This window comes from Eumetopias jubatus, unplaced genomic scaffold (assembly GCF_037043125.1).
Source record: "Eumetopias jubatus isolate StellerSeaLion01/CBP00866 unplaced genomic scaffold, mEumJub1_p1.0 scaffold_3, whole genome shotgun sequence".
In the NCBI taxonomy this organism is placed as follows: domain Eukaryota; kingdom Metazoa; phylum Chordata; class Mammalia; order Carnivora; family Otariidae; genus Eumetopias; species Eumetopias jubatus.
The window spans coordinates 125,551,605-125,571,501 of NW_028274809.1; the positions used below are offsets into that span (position 1 = coordinate 125,551,605).

Below are 19,897 nucleotides of genomic sequence, written 5' to 3' on the forward strand. Positions count from 1 at the left end.
GATCTCCAGAATGCAAGCTCTCTTGCTGTCTTTGTAGCTCCCTCCTCTGTGGAACTTTGCCCTAGAAATTAAAGCTGCCTCAACTCGCATCTTGGTCTCCCTCAACTCCGTGCGACCCCCAGGCTCTAATTGGGTTACTTCTCCTTACATGGCAGTCTGGAGCTTTGCATGCAGTAAGTGGGGATAGATGTAGGACTCTTCTAGTGTGTTTCCCATCTTTTAGGGGTTATAGTCATGTGCTGCCTGTTGCCCAGTGTTTAAACCTTTAACATGTTTGTCTGTTTTCTGCTTGCTTAAGGTCGGAGAGGATGTCCCATCTCAGATATACTGTCATCATGTAAAGCAGAAGTCTTCTCAGTATAGTTTCAATTCATACATTTTTTTTGTAAATGAATGAAAGTAAACATCTTTTCACACATCACAGGGTAATTTGTACATCTACTTTTGAAAAGCTTTCTCTTTTTTTTTTTATGACCAACCCATTTGTCCATGATATTGCTGGTCATTCTGTATTTGTAGAAAGTCTTTACGTTAGGGATATTAACCCTTTCTTTGTGAAACAAAATGCAGAATTTCCCCTCAGTTTGTCACTTGTCATTTTATTATATTTTGCTGCTGGTGTCTCTTGTGATACTCAGTTATTATTGTGATTAATTACTGCATATCTGAATTCTTAGTACTGGAACACTGGGTTGGAATTGGGCAAGAAGGTGGATTCTGAAGTTGCTTACACTGTGAGATGTTCGAATAAACAGTTGAGCCAGGAGATCCTGCTGTATTCAGTATTCATTCTTAAGTTTTTGTGTAGTGTAATAATACTGTCCCTGAATGTTCTTCCCGGTAGCGACATGGCTCACTTCTTACTTGTCTCAGAACTCTGCTCAAGGGTTACTGTATCTGGAGCTCTTCTGTCGCGCCTTCTTTCAAGCTGTAATGCTCACGCACCACTCCCCACTCCCTAGCCTGTCCTTTCTCTTCCGTGGTTTCCTCCACAACAGCTACCGCTATTTGACATAACACGTATTTTGCTCATTTATGTATTATCATTTGTCTTGTCCCTAATATGCTAGCACGAAGTAGCATGAAGGCAAGTAGTAGTAGTATGAAGGCAAGCACTTGGGACCTTTAATAGTGCCTCCGACCTAGGAAACACTTAATTTTTATAGGCTTTATAATCCGAGCCCCCTTTTGTCGGTTGTGCTGGTATGAAGTGAAAGACGAATCAGCGGGAGAGACTTGGAAAACAGTTTAGGTCCCATTGTAGGGGTCTTATGAATAAGGTGGCAGCAGCTTAGCCGGCGTGATAGCAGTGAGAATAAAAAAGAGAAGACTGATGGGACTGACGTTAAGAAGAAATGGGTTACCATCCATGTTTCTGTTTAGAATTGTTAAGTAAAAAGGAGGGAAAAAAACCCTTGTATTTGGATTATATTTTTAATGTAGCTGTTTATGAAGCAAATTAGAGACCATTATTGAAAATGAGTTCAGGCAGATTTTTTTTGTTCTTAACAAAACATTACCTAAAAAAATACAAATGGTCAAGTATCTAGTGGAGTCTTGCTGATTTTTCTGGTTTATTGTTTTTCTTTCTTTTTTTTTTAGAGCTTTGCTTCCTGTTTTACATCACAAATCTAAAAAAGGACCCCCCCGCCAAGCCAAATATGCCATTCATTGTATCCATGCGATATTTTCTAGTAAAGAGACCCAGTTTGCACAGATATTTGAGGTAAAAAGAAAAAAAATTGTTTGTTTCGTATGTTATAGTTAAAAAACATATTAATGATTTTATAGAATGTTCACATTTGGAGAATGTATCATTTTATAGTATGTTTTCAGAATTTGAATCAGTATAATCAATTTTGATGAGTGGTTAAAATATGAAAATGATTATTCAGATGTTTAGTACTAACAAGTTCAGAAATCAAACAATTGTATAATATTTTTTGACATACATTTAGGATTAGGAAACTATTTTTTGGTAATAAGTAATTACATATAAAATTGTACTTATTGATAATAGGTAGTAGATGATTCTGTCAGTTTACAGGTTTGAAAATTAGAGTTCTGTTTATGAGATACTGCTGAAGTATGTGGAATTTTGTATGGTATAGCACAAATAATTGATATATAAAACAAACAAATTTATACTTATATAATCACTGACCTAATTTTATGTCAGATTAAATTGTCTTTTTTAAATATCTATTTCATATTATTTTTTCTACCCTTTAAGTTACTATTACCCTTTCTAAGCATTGCATTTTATTTTAATATACTGTAATCTGGGGCTATCTTTAGTATTCTTATTAGATACTTAGCATTTTTACATAAAATCCAAACTTGTAATTTTAGTTCAGGAGCCTTGAGTGAAATCAAAACAGTTCGGAAATTATGCTGAAGCTACTGTTTTAGAAACATTTATGCTAACTTTTTCATCTTTTCATGTATTATGCTAAAGACCTGAACAAGGAAGAAAAGTAGTTGTCTTTATCATATATCCTCTTGCTGTATATAGCAAATAATTTATTTTAAATTTTGTGCATTTTGCGGGGGGGAGGTATTTTCTGTGGTCTGTTTTTGTATATCAGAATGACTTTAATGAATTCATGTTGATTTAGAAAGCTTTTGTTTTTTCTTGATTAATCTCCTTTCAGTGGTGATAAGGAGCAGGATAATGCTGATAATAACTTGAATTTGTAGGGTACTTTTATTTTCATTTTGATATTATATAGCTGATATTTTATCTTTACCATAACCTAATCTGTAACCCTTCTGCTATAATGTGTAAGTTTGCTAGCTTTCTGAGAAAAGGTTTCATAGAGCTGTCTTGTCTGGCCTTCATGAGATGACTATTAATCCAGGGTCTGACTATTAATTTCGCTTTTCCAGAAATGACTTTATTATCTTATTGTTTAAAATTGTCACACTCATTATTGAAAAAGACTGCATGGTCATATTTTTATTTATAATGTAAACAAGCTGGCATTTAGGTGTACAATGGAAGTATTGAGGGAAGTCATCAAGAATAGCAAGATGCAAACTCATTTAAATATACTTTTGACTAAATGAAGCCTCACATTACTCTAATATGTTGGGAAAGAACAGTTTAGTATTGTTTTTCGAGCCTAGAATTTTTGGTGTTCAGTATGGGAGGACAGCATCGACTCTATTAAAAGTGTTACTAAAATTTTTAATAATATATTTACTTGCTTCCAAATCAAAAGACACAAAACAAATCCAAATAGTAAAATAGTAAGTTTTCTCCTCCACCTTAGCCCTGTATCCCTAGCCACCCAGTTCTCATTCCCAGAGGTAACCAATGTTACCAGTTTCTAAGATACTTTTCTGGAGAGTATTCATTCACATACAAGTAACATAATACACATACATATGGGCGTGCACACACACACAATCACATACATACATTTTGTCCCCTTCCCTTTCTGCTTATGCCAGTGATAATATACTATAGTCACTCTTCTGATTTCTCTATTTTAAAAATTTAACATTACATTTTAGATATTATTCTATATGGGTATACGAAGAATCTCATTCTTTTGTCATGGCAGAATGTGTATTAATGATTGGGTTTTCTATCAGAATAATAAAAATAATTTCATTAGTTGTGGTATTTAATATTTGATGCTATAAAAATCCACACAAATGCATGTGACTCTGTATAATAAAAGCTTATTTCTGGCTCCTGATAAAAAGTCCAGGTGGGTGTTTAGATTGCATTCTAATCAGTGGTTTAGTCCCATAGACTTTTTTTGACAAGTGGCTTCTCTTTAAGTCCCACTGGATGCTTGGTATTAAGGCTGCCAGTGAGTAAAGAGAGAGAATATGGAGAAGATACACTTCTCATCCTTGCCTTAGTGTGGGCATGGCATACCTCACTTTTACACCCAGTCTGTTAACCAGAGCTTATTCAGATATTCTCATCTAGCTGGAGAGGACGCTGCTTAGATAGCCATCCTTTTGCCCAGGAAGTAGAACAAAAGTGGGTATTGCTGAGCCCTAGCAGTCTCCCATATTCATGTAGTGTGGTCATAAAATATACATAATATGATTCTCCATGCTGACATTTTTTTTTATTAACCTACTTCTAAGATACAACTTGGGCAAAACCTGACAATATTTGAATGTGATGCCTTTTAGACATAACCTATAGAAATTTAAATGTGAGTTTAAGCTACTACTTAACACCACGTATATGTCTTGAAACTACTGTAATTTTTTTTATTTGAACGTGAAATATGTGACTAGTTTATTTGCATATTTATAGAGTTGAATGTATTTTCCTTTTCTCATTTTTAGCCTCTGCATAAGAGCCTAGATCCAAGCAACCTGGAACATCTCATAACACCATTGGTTACTATTGGGCATATTGCTCTCCTTGCACCTGATCAATTCGCTGCTCCTTTGAAGTCCTTGGTAGCTACTTTCATTGTGAAAGATCTTCTCATGAATGATCGGGTAATTGATATTTTTTCGACCTGTGTTCTTCACAGCATTATCTTCTAAAATTTTATTCAACAGAGAGAGAAGTGAAATGATGCAAATAACACTTCCATTTGGCTGCCTTCTTTTAGGTTTTCCTATCTTTTTTAACAAGCTGTCACCTCCATTAGAACAACATTGAAACATCTCTTTAATTGAGCATAGGCATGTAACCTGCAATGCATTCCTTGATAAATACAAAATATCATTTGGTTCTTTTTCATCTTTACAGTAGGTTAATTTTTTATAATGACATCTATTTTAAAAAATGTGAAGACTGACAGGCTAGTTCACAGTATGGTTGTCATGACAATAGTTGTTTCTTTCCCTTCATATGGTAGAGAATTAAAAGAGCCCTGGGAGAAAACATTAGGAAAGAAATAGTGATTTTTGTCTGTCTTCCATTTGTCTTTGGAGCAGTGCTTGTTTGGGTGTGGGAGAACTGATGCCTTACAGTCACATGGAGTTTTATGTATGTGTGTGCATATTTATGTGTACACACACATGCAAATGTGCATGTGCAGACACATATGTAACCATCAGTTTTGTGTCTGTTGTATGCTCAGCACTGTACTGGGTTCTTTGGAGAATTAAAAAAAGTATAAGATAAAGTTTTTCCTCTTAAAATACAGTTACAGTTCTTGCAATGTATAGCTATATTACTACATGTTTCATATCTGTCATTCTTATATTAATATGCTTTAATACTGTTAATACTTTTAAACAAATTTGTTATGGAAAAATACTTTGTGGGGATAATAGTCAAGATAATTGTATGTATTAGATCTCTAATGATTTGTGACGTTTAACTTTAGTTGACTAGAGCCCTGTAATTTGAAGACAGGTGGCTCCTGTGTTAATTACCATTGTCTCTGGCTGTGTTCTTTAGCTGTGTCTCTCAGTTTTCTTCCCCTTAAGTACAGTATTTCATATGTTCTTTAGGTCATGTGTGTTAATCATGTGTTTAAAGTTTTCTGAATCCTTACTGTGTTTTGTTTTCTTTAATGAAAAAATTTTGTTGAGATAAAATGTATCAGAGAAGTGTACACTTTTTAAGGGTATGGTTCCTTGAGTTATCATAAAGTTAACATTTTTGACCAGCTGACAATCCAGGTAAAGAAATAGAATATTACCAGCCCCCAAAAAGCTCCTGTGTCTTTTTCTTATTATTATCCCCCTCCATTCTCCCTGAAGATAACTATTATCCTGACTTCTAACACCAAAGATTAGTTTTACCTATTTTTGAACTTTTATAAATGGAATCATATAGAGTAAATTTTTTATGTCTGGCTTCCTTCACTCAGTATTACATTTGTGAGATAAATCCATCCTGTTGTATATTAGTGGTTTGTTCATTTTTGTTGCTATATAGTATTCCATTGTTCATATATACCATGAATCTGTTCTCTTGCTAGACATTAGGTTATTTCCAGTGTTAAATGCATACAGTTGTTACAAATACTCTTTTACATATTTTGTGCACTAATGTATGCAATTTCTGTTGTAGTGTAATTGTGTATCTTAGAGTATGTATAAGTTGTTTTATTTTTTTTTTAAAGATTTGTTTCTTTATTTTAGAGAGAGAGCGTGCGTCCATGCACGAGTCAGGGAAGGGGGGAGGAGGGGAGGAAGATGGAGAGAATTTCAAGCAGACTCCCTGCTGATTGAGAAGCCCAATACAGGGCTTGATCTCACAACCCTGAGATCATGACCTGAGCCAATACCAAGAGTCGGACAACTCAACCGACTGAGCCACCCAGGGACCCCTGTATAAGTTGTTTTAGTACATTTTGCCAAATTGTTTTTCTTTCTTTTCTTTTTTTTTTTTTTTGCCAAATTGTTTTTCAAAGTGATTATACCAGTTAACATTCTTGTATGTGCTGAATGAGAGTTCTAGTTGTACCATTTCCTTGACTGTACTAGATATGCCAATCTTCAACATTTTAGCCATTATGTGAATATGTAATGAAACGCCCTTAGGCACTTTTTCATATATGTATTGGATATTTTGGCTGTCCTCTTTTATTAAGTGTCTGCTCAAGCCTCTTCCACATTTTTCTATTAAATTGTCAGTCTCTCTTTTACTCTCTCTTAAGATTTCCTTATGTATCCTCTTGGCAGTATGTTTAGCAGATACCTTTTCCCACTTTGTAACTTGCTCTCTCACTCTCTTAATGAAGTTTTTTGATGAACAGAAGTTCTTAATTTGGGCGTCTGGGTGGCTTAGTCGGTTAAGCGGTCTGCCTTTAGTTCAGGTCATGATCTCCGGGTCCTGGGATTGAGTTCTGCATCCAGTTCCCTGCTCATCAGGGAGCCTGCTTCTCACTCTTCCTCTGCCCCTCCCCCTCCTTGCGTGTGTGCTATCAAATAGATAAATAAATAAAATCTTTAAAAAAAACTAAAAAAAAGTTCTTAATTTTAACAAAGCCCATTATTTTCTTTTTAGTTAGTACTTACCTGTCTTTTTTGTCTATCCTAAGGTTGTGAAAATAGTCCCTAAATTATTTTCTAGAACTATGGTAATGTACAAGCCTCTAACCACATGTAGCAATTTAAGTTTAAATATAATTGTAAATGTATTCACACATTTCAAGTGCTCACTAGCCACATATTGCTAGTGTTGGACAGCACAGAACATTTCCAGCATCTCAAAGTTCTGTTAGACAGTGTTGCTCCAGAAGCTTTATTTATTTAACTTTCACATTTAGCTATATAATCTATTTAGAATTGATTTTTATATGTGCTATGTGATAAATGTCAAGATTCATTGTTTTATTTCCATCTGACCCCACACCATTTATTGAAAAGACTGTCTTCCCTGCTGCATTTTTTTTTTAAATTGAGGTAAAATTCATATAACATAAAATGGTTAATTTTAGTCACATTTTAGTACATTCACAGTTTTTGTGACTACCACCTCTATCTAGTTCCAGATCATTTTCATTAAGCAGTCATACCTCATTTCCCCCAGCCCTGGGCAACCATCAATCTCCTGTTTGTCTTAATGGATTTAACTATTCTGAATGGTTTTTATAAATGGAATCATACAATATGTGACTTTTTGTGTCATTCTTCTGTCACTTACCATAATGTTTTTGAGGTTCATCCACATTGTAATATGTATCAGTACTTCATTCCATTTTATGGCTGAATAATATTCTATTGTGTATATATATATCACAATTTGTTTATCCATTCATTCATTGATGGGCATTTAGGTTGTTTCCCCCTTTTGAATACTGTGAAAAGTGCTGCTATGAATTTTGTGTTTGAGTATTTGTTTGAATACCTGTGTTTAGTTCTTTAGATATAGTCCTAGGTATATACCTTTGCTGGATTATATGGTATTTCTGTGTTTAACTTTTTGAGGAACTGACAAATTGTGTTCCACAGAGGCTACATCATTTTACCTTCCTACCAGCCATGTATGAAAGTTCCAATTTCTCCTCATCCTTGCCAACTTACTATTTTCTGTTAATTTGATTATAGCCATCCTGGTCAGTGTGAAGTGGTATCTCATTTTGGTTTTGATTTGCATTTCTCTAATGATGTTGAGCATCTTTTGATGTACTTATTAGCCATTTGTGTATCTTTTTTGGAGCAAAGACTATACAAGTCCTTTGCTCATTTTTTAGGGTTGTGTTTTTGTTGAGCGTTAATAGTTCTTTATATATTCTAGATACAAGGCTCTTGTCAGACACATGGTCTGCATTTATTTTCTTCCATTCTGTAGGTTGTCTTTTAAGTTGTCCTTTAATCTTTTTTATTGAGCTATAATTGATATATAACATTATTTTTTTTAAGTTTTTTTTTTTAAAGCTTTTATTCATTTACCTGTCACAGAGAGAGAGAGAGAGCATGTGCACAAGCAGGGGGAGTGGCAGGCAGAGGGGGGAGCAGGCTACCCGCAGGGCAAGGAGCCCCATGCGGGACCCGATCCCAGGATTCTGGGATCATGACCTGAGCTGAAGGCAGACGCCTGACTGACTGATCCACCCAGGCGTCCCATAACATTATATTATTTTGATGTGTATAACATAATGATTCAATATTTTATATATTGTGAAACGATCACCACAATAAGCCTAGTTAGTATCCATCCCCACACAGTTACAAATTTTTTTTCCTGTGAAAAATCTAAAGATTTACTCTCTTAGCAACTTATCAAATACACAATAACTGTAGTCACCATGCTGTACATTACATTCCATGACTTATTTATTTTATAACTGGAATTTTGTACCTTTGACCCCATTCAGTCATTTTGCCCACCTACCCCTGCCTCTGGGCCCTACCAGTCCATTCCCTGTATCTTTGATACTAGCCAGTCTGATAGATGTGAGGTTATATCTCATTGTGGTTTTGATTTGCATTTCATTGATGATTAGTGATGTTGAGCATCTTCTCATGTGCCTGTGGGCCATCTTTATGTCTTCTTCAGAAAAATTGTCTATTCAAGGCTTCTGCCCATTATTTTTTTTTAAACATTTTTTAAAAAGATTATATTTATTTGAGAGAGAGAGAGAAAGCACAAGAGGGGGAAGTTTCAGAGGGAAAAGCAGACTCCCCACAGAGCAGGGATCCCAATGTGGGACTCTATCCTGGGACTCCAGGATCATGACCTGAACTGAAAGCAGACGCTTAACCGACTGAGGCACCCAGGCACCCTCTCTGCCCATTATTTAATTGGGTTGTGTTTTTTGCTGTCAAGTCGTATAGGTTCTTTATATATATTGGATATTAACCCCTTATCCGATACAGGATTTGCAAATATCTTCTCCTGTTCAGTAGGTTGCCTTTTCTTTTTGTTGATGATTCCTTTGCTGTGGAAAAGATTTTTAGTTTGATATTGTCCATTTGTTTATTTTAGTGTTTGTTGCCCTTGCTTGGGGAGACTGTTCCGAAAACATATTGCTAAGACTGATGTAAAAGAGCTTACTACCTGTGTTTTCTAGAAGTTTTATGATTTCAGGTCTTATATCTAAATCTTTTTCCCTTTTGAATTTGTTTTTGTATGTGGTGTAAGGTAGTGGTCCAGTTTCATTTTTTTGCATGTAGCTGTCCAGTTTTTCCAACACTCTTTATTGAAGAGACTGTCCTTTCCCCACTGCATATTCTTGCCTCCTGTGTCATAAATTAATTGACCATATGTACATGGGTTTATATCTGGGCTCCCTATTCTATTCTGTTGATCTCTGTGTCTGTTTTCATGCCAGTAACCATACTGTTTTGATTACTGTAGTTTTGTAGTATAGTTTGAAAATCCGGGAACATGATATGTCCAGCTTTGTTGTTCTTTCTCAAGAGTGCTTTGACAGGTTTTGCTATCTAGTAGCTTAAGCCTTGCAGATGCCTTCAGTGACAACTGCTGCTATTACCACTGCTTCATCATCGTCATCATTATCTTTTTCAAGGTTGTTTTGACTATTGTTAGCCTTTTGCATTTCTGTCTAAATTGTTTTGTTTTGTTTTGTTTCTGTCTAAATTTTAGAATCAGCTTGACACTTCTCCCTGTACCACTCCCAACCCAACATATATACATACCTGGCTGGAATTTTGATAGGGCTGGTGTTGAATTATAAATTTCAGACATCATCGTCATAATACCGCCTTTCACTCTGTGAACATGGTATTCTAATCCTGAGCTTTCTGTTTCATGAAGATGGTATATGTCTTAGTCTTTAATATCCCTGGATAATGTTTCTAAGTTTCTGTGTAGATGTCTTAGCTTTCTTAAGTATGTTCCTAGGCATTTTATGTTGTTTGATACTCTTATAGATAATAAAATTTTTAATATTTATTTTCTAACTGCATTTTGTTGGCATATGGATATGAAATTACTTCATTTTTATATTGACTTTTAGCCTAGGATCTTGTTAAAGGCAATTTTTAATTCTACTAGTTCTTTCATTTGGGGGGTTTTCTCTTTTCACAGTCATGTCATTTGTTCATAAAGACAGCTTCTTTTTTTCTTTTCCATTCTTAATGCCTTTTCTTTCTTTTTCTTGCTCATACCTTGGCCAGGACCTTCAAAACAATAGAAGTGGTGATAATGGACATTTTTATCTTCTTCTCAGTCTCAGAGGGAAGGATGGACTAATAGTTACCCAATAGAGGACTTGAAAACTTCATCTAAATGGCATATATATGACACTGCACTGAACCTAGTTCTGGCATGCTTCTTTCAACTTTGTCTTTTATTTTTTAGTCTGTTTACATGTAATGTAAATAGTGATTTGGGTTAATTTGCCATCTGTTTTTTGTGTTTTTTTTTTTAAAGAATTTATTTTTTTGACAGAGAGAGAGACAGCAAGAGAGGGAACAGAAGCAGGGGGAGTGGGAGAGGGAGAAGCAGGCCTCCTGCGGAGCAGGGAGCCCGATGCGGGGCTCGATCCCGGGACCCTGGGATCATGACCTGAGCGGAAGGAGACAATTACTGGGCCACCCAGGTGCCCCTGCCATCTGGTTTTTATTTTCAGTTTGTTCTATCAGTTCTCTTTCCATTTTACTCTTCTTTCTTTCCTTGTTTTTGATTAAATATTTTTATTCCGTTTTCCCCTTTACTGACTTGGTTTTTACATTTTCCTATTCTTTTAGTAGGTGTCCTAGAGGATATAGCATTCTCCCTTGACTTCTGAACGCCAGTATCAATTAGTCTGTCTTAAACTTTCAGGACAGCAGGTTCAGTATTTTAGGAGCCTTAGCATACTTTAATTCCCTTTATTTCCTTATACTTTTTGTGCTCTTGTTCACACAGGACCATTACTATTATATTTTCTACAGTTAGTGTTTATTTAGATTTACCAATATCTTTTCCCTTTTCTCTTTTTTTTTTTAAGATTTTTTATTTATTTATTTGACAGAAAGAGAGAGACAGCGAGAGAGGGAACACAAGCAGGGGGAGTGGGAGAGGGAGAATCAGGCCTCCCGCGGAGCAGGGAGCCCGATGCGGGGCTCGATCCCAGGACCCTGGGATCATGACCTGAGCCGAAGGCAGATGCCCAACCGTCTGAGCCACCCAGGCGCCCCTCTCTTCTTTTTTCATTCCTTTTTGTGTATGTGATCATTTTCTTTATACTTGAAGAATTAAAAAGAAGTATTTCTTTTAGTGTGGATTACTGCTCATGCAGTCTCTCGGTTTTTATTTGTCTGACAATGTCTTTACTTTGCCTTCATTTTTTAAAGGATATTTTCTCCAGGTTTAGAATTCTAGCCTGGTATATTTCCTCCCCTCAGTAATTTGAAAATATTATACCATTATTTTTCATTTTCTTATCTTTTCTCTTGAAATCGGCTGAGAGTCTTGTTCCTTTGAAGGTTTTCCTTTTGCTTTGAATAATCTTTTCTATTTTGCATTGGCTCCAGTTTCACAATGATGTGTCTGGGTGTGCTTTTCTTTGTATTTATCCTACTTGGGGCTTGTAGTTCTTCTTGAATGTATAGTTTTGATGTTCTGAATAGTTTTTGTTTCATGTTCTCTTTCCTCTCTTACTGCAGTTCTAATTATACACTCAAAACATACAATTTCTTTTGCTGTGATCCAGCTGTTTGACACCTTTATGTACTTTTCTCCATGTTCATGCATCATTTTTTGTTTTCTTCTGACCTGCATTTGAATTTACTAATTCACTCTTCATATTTGTCTAATCCTATGTTAAGCCCATGTGTTGAATTCTTAATTATACTTATTTTATATTTCAATTTTATAATTTCTTTGTAGTTTTTAATATAGCTTTTAGTTCCCTGCCAGAATTCTCTGTCTTGTCATTTAATTCTTGAACTTCTTTAATTAAGTTAAAGTTTGTATCAGCCTTAATTTCTAGACCTCCTGTGGCTCTCTTTGTCTTGTCTGTTTTTTTCTCTTATGTTTTGGTAAAATCTTTTCTTATACACTTTTTTTTGTTTTGTTTTTGTTTTTGTTTTTTAAAGAGAGCACAAGCAGGGGGAACAGCAGGCAGAGGGAGAAGCAGGCTCCCCGCTGGGCAAAGAGCCCGATGCGGGACTTGATCCCAGGACCCTGGGATCACAGCCCGAGCCAAAGGCAGACTCTTAACCAACTAAGCCACCCAGGCACCCACACATGTTATTTTTGATTGCATGGTAGACTTTGCATATGAAGAATGTTACAGATAATTTGAGGACCTGAATGACTTTGTAATTCTTCTAGAGACGACTTTTCCTTCTGACAGGTAGTGGAACTATTGTCAGATCAGTTTGGTCCAGGCAAGAATGCACTGATTGGAAGCTGGGCTTCAGGTTTTGACAGGCTGATTCTTTTTCTGGTCACCTTATGTGTAGGGTATATTTGTTAGGGAGCCATACAGAACTCTAGGGTGTTTAACAGGGACTCTGTTCTTTATTGGGCCCAGAATTCCATTTTTTTTCCTTCCTGCTCTGTGACAGTGATGAAGACATTTCTCAACCTTGTAAGTCTTTCACTTTCAGAATCAGTTATTGTTTGTATGAGAAAAGCAGTCCTAGCGCCAGACTCAAATCTTGATTTGTCTCCTCTTTTGAAACTTTGCCCTGCAAATTCTCACTGCTTTGGTAGCTCTTTTATCACCTTCACATTGATTTTTAAAAAGATCTTTTATCCAGCCTTTCCATTTGTCCCAATGGAAGATAGGTTCAAAAAACCTAATCGGCTCTTGTCAGAACAGAACTTTCATCTCTTTTAACCCATTAATTTGTCTTATTTTAATGTTATATTTGATATGTACAAAGGAATATATATTTAACATTTGTGTAACTTGTTTTATAATAATACAGTGAACATTTATGAACTGTTAGCTCCTGGTTTATTACTCTCCAAACTTTTCTTTTTGTTTCTTCTCTGCCCAGGTAACTACTGTGTTGAATTGGGATTTATTATTCCCTAACTAGAACAGAACACCACTTTAGCACATATATGTCTCTGAGTAACATACTTGTTTTGGTTTTGCTTAATTCTTGAGGTTTATGAGTTACACCATATGTATTCTTGGCTGACTTGCCTTTATCATTACACATTTGTTTCTTAGAATAACCCTCCCTTGTTATTGCATCTAGCTGTGTGCGATTCATTACTCTGTATTATATATCACGTGTGAAATTTCTTATATTTATTCTCTTAGTGGACATTTGGAATATTTCCGTTTCTTTCCTCTTTAGAACAGTGCTCCTGGGAAGGTTCTTAGGCCTTATGATGCAAATGAGCAAGAATTTCTCTAGATTATATTTATACAAGGAAATTGATGAATAACAGTGTCTAGACACATTTAACTTTTCGTTTTATTCCTGAATTACTCGTCAAAATCATTGTTAAAACTTATTTTTTTTATTAGCAGTATATTGTACCCATAAGTGTCAGATCTTCTAATTTTTGCCCGTCTAAAAGTTGGAAAATAGTGTCTCATTATAGTCTTAATTTGCATTTCTGTGGTTACTGATTAAGTTTTTATGTCTAGTCACCATTCATGTTGCCTCTTCATGAAATTCCTTTTGAGGTCTTTTGCCTTTTTTCCCGAGCTTTTTGTCTTTTCTTCATAGGTAATCTTTACACACATTAATACTTTTTCAGGTATATGTTGCAATATCTTCATAAAAGATGCATAAAATCTCATTTATGGTGTGTCTTTTTACTCCTTTTATGGTGTCCTATGAACAAAAGTTATTAATTTTAACGTAGCTAAATTTATCGTTCCTTTCTTTTGTAGTTAGTGCTTTTTACATCCGTAAGAAATCCTTCCCTACTCTAGTGTCATAAAAATAGTCTCCCATATGTTCTAAAAGTTTTAAGATTTTCTTTTCACACTTAAAAAATTTAATCCATCTGGAATTGATTTGTTTGTTTGTATGCTGTAACTTAGGATTTCATTTCTTTTTACTTCCCATAGGACAACCAAATTTTCCATCAAAAGTTATTGAGTAACCTCTCTTTCTTTCAGTCCTCTGCATTGTTACCAGTCATAGGGTGTATAGCCTCTGTTCTTTACCATTGCTTTGTTTGCTCATCTACAAGATGTCTTTCATTAAAGTTTTGTAATTTTCTTTGTAAAGAAAATTTAAAAATTTTTCTTGTACAACTTTGCTAGGTACTTCGATTTTTTAAATTACATTTTTATGTTTGTGGTTGATTTAGAGAATTATTTTATAGTTTTGATCTTCTATCCATCTTTCTTGCTAAACTTTTTTCTCCTTATTTTTAATTATTTCTGAAGAATGCCATTTTGGGGACGCCTGGGTGATGCAGTCGGTTGAGTTTCCAACTCTTGGTTTCAGCTCAGGTCATGATCTCTGGGTCGGGGTGTCGTGCCCCACATTGGGCTCTGCACTCAAAGCAGTAGCTGAGTTACCTGAGTTGCTATGCTGTGGTATCGAGCCCCGCATCGGGGAGTCTGCTTGAGACTCTCTCTCCATCTCTCTCTGCCCCTGCCCCCAACACATGCACACACGTGTTCTCTTTCTCTCTCTCTAAAATAAAATAGATCTTTTTAAAAAAAGAATGCCAGTTTTGATTATTTTCTAATCCTTGAATATTTTGTCTCTATATTAATTTCCTTATATTTCTATATGTGCTTCCTCTACTTACCATTTTTTCATCTCAACTTCGTCTATCAGTTTTTTTGGAAGTGGTGTATATTCAAGTCACTGTGGTACTGAAGTTTTCTATCTACTCTTTTTTTAATCATTTTTGTTTTGATTAATTTTGATACTCTTCTGCTGGTTGTCCAAATGCTCATGAATTTTATATCTTATTGTGGTGTAAGATTTAAAAAAATACTTCAATATCCTTTCAATTAAATCCATATTCCATTTCATGTTTTTTATCTTGACTAGTGTATTTTTTCATCCTATTATTTTTAGATTTTCTGTCATTGGTTTTGTTGCATCTATTTTGGTTTTATATTATTTTTTGAACCATCTGATAGTCTGTTGGTTTTATTTATAATAACTTTTTCTATTTTGTAATATATGCTGATGGAATTTTTTCTTATGAATTAAATATTTTAGTGGAGTATATCTTTGAATAATTCTTTCAAAATGGCTTATTAATTTGGAAACTTTCTCTCTGTCCTAGCTTGCTAAAAATATTTTTTTTCCTTATTCTTGAGTACTAGAATCCTGTGTTTCAGGGTACTTGGCTGCAGAAAATCCAGAACATTGTTTTTTGGCATCTAGTCTTGCAGCTGAGAATCTGAAGTTGATCTGATTCCCGCTTCTTTTCCCCCATGGAATCTTTCAGGATCTTTTTAATATACTTAGTTCAGAAATTTCATCAGAATGTTACTAATGTGATTGCTTTTTCATTATTTCCACTTTTTACTTCGAAGGCAGTTCTGAAAGGAAGTGCATCCTAAGTTATATGTGTTTCATGAGTTTGCCTTCCGGATGTTGGGGCTTTCTATCCTGTTGCCAGAGGGTTACCCGATCTGCTATTTGATTTGTTTCCTAGGCTGCCTCTGGAAATCACTCCTGTCAGCTGGCGGTACACTGGATCTCCAGTGTTCCAAGATTGGGTTCAGCTCTTTTGTCACCTTACTTTAATTTCCTGGCTGCCACTGTAAATGTACATCTTGAAATACCTGCACTCTATCATCTCAGGATTATTCTGTGATTGTGCTGAAAAAAAAAAATCTAACTTTTTTGGAGGATGTTTCCTTTCTGTGCTTTTTATGGAGATATAAACCTAGCCCTGTTAATGTGTTTGCTGTATATTTTGTGTTTTAAAAAATTTTCTAAAGATTCTGGTCTTCTTTTTGGACCTTTTTGTGTTCCAGCCTTCCTGTGTGTGTGTGTGTGTGTGTGTGTGTGTGTGTGTGTGTGTGTGTTGCCATTTTGGTGGGATTTCGGTAGGAAGATACTAATGCATCTTCTTTCTTACCTACAGTCAACTGCAAACCTTTCTCATTTTTCTTCTGCTCAAGATATTTTGTATATACCCTTTTCCTTGTTTAAGAACTACGCTTTTTGACTGTGTTGATTTTTATCCTACTCCTTGCCAGCCGCCTTAAATAATTGAATCATTATATTCAAAGGCTAAGTTAGGAAGTATATATAAAAGGTTAAAGTCAGTCCTACCTCACACCTGAAAAGAACCAGCTGCTGATGGATGTGTAAGTGCTTTATGTGGGTGTTAGTGAAGATAAATCTTTGAACCTTTTTGAGAAATAGATGAGATATTTTAGTCATCTGTAATGACTGTCCCTGCAGAAGGTAAAGATTTCATTCATTCACTAAAAATTAATTAAAGATGAACATTCTTATTTATGTTTTAAAGTTCTTCATTTTTGTTTAGCTCCCAGGAAAAAAGACAACTAAGCTTTGGGTTCCCGATGAAGAAGTTTCTCCTGAGACAATGGTCAAAGTGAGTAATATGCATAGATCTATTTATTTTAATATACTCATTAGATTGTATTATCATTAAAGGTGTTAAAATTTCTATTCCTGTTGTGAAGATATGGCTATTAAAATCATCCAAGTTTTATATTTATTGTATGACATCATTCCATGTACTCTGAGAGTATAGGGCAATAATGAGAAACCTGGGGCCCTATGGGCAGTTGCACATAATCTGACTTGGGGAAAAAAAAAGTGTTTGAAACTGCCTCCATGTTGCTGCTTCTTAGCTATCAACCTTTTAATGGCAAAAGACGTTTCTGATTTTCTTGTGTGCATCTCCTGTTCAGCAAAGATGGCCATCTAGGTTTTAAGACTATTCATCTTTTCCATGGGATTTGATAAAATTTTTTATTTTTATTTTTAAAAAGTTCAACCTGTTATTCCTTGAATTACAAGTAGTACATAAAAGACTGCTTATTGCTAGTGTAGAGAGTATTGATTTACTAAAATGATCTGTAGTCTCTGCCATAGACCTCATTTCAATCCACTGTCCAAGGTGTGTAGGCCAGGAACAAATATATTAAATACTGTTTTTCTAGTTGTAGTTTCATGTAAATCCATTCATATTGTGTATGTATGTGTATACTGGTTTATATTTCATATTAGGAACTACTTTGTCATGCTATTCCAGCTTCAGATTCTAATACTGTTTCTGTAGACCTATAGAGTAGCTGATGGAATGATGCTTGATGCTTCTGAGTTCCAGTATAAACCTGTTTTCTCAGCATTGGTATTAAGCAGCAGTTTTGTGTAGTCAAGCACTGGACTAGAAGGCAGGCTTCCTGCAGTTAAGCTCATGCTTAACAAATGGCCCAGAAAAGGGATCTGAAGAGTGTCTGCCACATGCCATTGTTCAAGACACACTTAGCTCCTTAGCCATAGATCTGTAAAAAGCTAAGATAATATGTGAAAAAGAGTTGTTGGAAATATGAGAGGCAATAACAGGGTTTGAAGTACTTCAGTACTTCGTAATTATGTAGCACAAAAAATGGGAATATAATTTGCATTTGGGAAATTAAGTTTTCTGACTAGGGAAGTTAACATGATTTTACTGTGAATTTAAAGAATAGAGTTTATGATGGGAAAACATTAAAAAAACAAAAAGAACCAGTCTTTAGTTAAATCATTCATTTGTCAATTGCCTGGGTGGGAGGGTAAAACATCTTTAAGACATCCAGTTATCTTGATATATGCAGAAAAGAATGATTCTTTTTTCCTTTACTTTTCTTAAAAAGCATTCATTAAAACCATTTCATTTTTTTTAAGGTTGATAACGGAATTTCTTTAAAATGTAGTAATGTTGTATTTGTCAATTTGTCTTTTAAATAGATTCAGGCTATTAAAATGATGGTTCGATGGCTCCTGGGAATGAAAAATAATCACAGTAAATCAGGAACATCTACCTTAAGATTGTTAACTACAATATTGCATAGTGATGGAGACTTGACAGAACAGGGAAAAATTAGGTATGTAATTATTATTTCAAAATTCTTGCACACTATCTCAGTATCTGGTATAATCTCAGTATCTGGTATAATTGGTATAATAATGGTGCAGTTTCTTTTTAAGAAAGTAGCTAGTTGAACACTACATCAGAAACTAATGATGTGCTATATGTTGGCTATAATTGAACATAATAAAAAAAGTAAAAAATTAAAAATAAAAAAAAAGTAGTATTCCTGTGTATGTGTGCATATATTTTTATTGTAATATGCTTTTGTATAGTGGTCATTTCAAAATGGCAGTCATATGTCAGAGGCAGGGTATTGCTATATATTGTAAATATTTTTAAACAACAGTTGTTTACTTTTTTGAATATCTAATATGTGAAAATGGTTAGTAACTTATCAGTAACTAATGTTTTCCATTCTTGTTAATGTCTAAAGGAAAAAGAACACACTAGATAGAAGACAACGTACTGAATCTATTTCCAGAAGTATAAATATATGCAAACTTAAAAATGTACTAGATGTAAATTATATAAATGCACGCACTTTGTTTTGTTTGAAAGATGTGGTTTAGTATGATGAATGAAAAAGTGGACCCTGGAGCCTGGATTCAAATCCTGACACCACCATTTACCAGCAAATTACTTTAACCTTATGTCTCAGTTTCTTCATTTATAAAATAGAGATAATGATTATACTTATCTTGTCTAGCTATTATAATTAAATTAGTCATTATTTATGGGCTTATTTAGATCTCATCTCACCTGCTTTTATTCATGTTATTCTTTAATGAAATCAAATGTGTATTTGAATTCTGCAAATATATGTGAATTACATTAGTTCACTTTTAAAACAAGTCTTTATATAGAAATTCAGTCTTCAAAAACTTAGTTGTAAAATATTTAATTTAATTATTTATCTTTATACAAAATAAGCTCCACTAAGAAAAACAGACTTTCCTTTAGAGGTGGTTGATATAATAGCCACTTGGAATATTGCTGTTGATGCACTGAATAGCACCTCTGGGACATGTAACTCCAGAACCTTATAAATGTTGGCATGCATTCAGTCAGTATTTTTACATGATCCTTAGAAAGTTAAGTGGGGGTTGGGGTGCCTGGGTGGCTCAGTCGTTAACCGTCTGCCTTCAGCTCAGGTCATGATCCCAGCATCCTGGGATCGAGCCCTGCATTGGGCTCCCTGCTCTGAGGGAAGCCTGCTTCTCCCTCTGCCACTCCCCCTGCTTGTGTTCCCTCTCTCGCTGTGTCTCTCTCTGTCAAATAAGTAAATAAAGTCTTTAAAAAAAAAAAAGAAAGTTAGGGGAGGTTCTTAAATCAATTCAATCATTAGATTTTAGAAGACCAAGAGTGTGTCTTTTATGTCACTCTCAGTGCTTGCTATATATATGGTAGACACATACTTGTTTTATGAATATTGAATCTTTTACTGTGGACGAACATAGGGGGCACTAGTTAAGAAGTTACAACTTTCCCTCCTTTTCAGTCTGAAATCCCTGTAATTTATCTAATATATCACTATATAAGGAAGGATTGTTTAGATGTGTTTTA

The 19,897-nt window shown here is 34.8% G+C and overlaps 1 protein-coding gene across 7 annotated transcripts in view; it reads left to right on the forward strand.

Annotated features, from left to right (window-relative positions):
* The window catches only part of PDS5B (PDS5 cohesin associated factor B), a 194,870-nt gene that overhangs the window by 137,397 nt on the left and 37,576 nt on the right, over positions 1-19,897 (forward strand). For all 7 annotated transcript variants that reach the window (XM_088021798.1, XM_028105892.2, XM_028105915.2 and 4 more), the window contains exons 20-23: positions 1,603-1,726; positions 4,318-4,476; positions 16,778-16,846; positions 18,211-18,347. In XM_088021798.1, coding sequence (XP_087877924.1) covers positions 1,603-1,726; positions 4,318-4,476; positions 16,778-16,846; positions 18,211-18,347 — 489 coding nt within the window. The remainder of the gene's footprint in view (positions 1-1,602; positions 1,727-4,317; positions 4,477-16,777; positions 16,847-18,210; positions 18,348-19,897) is intronic.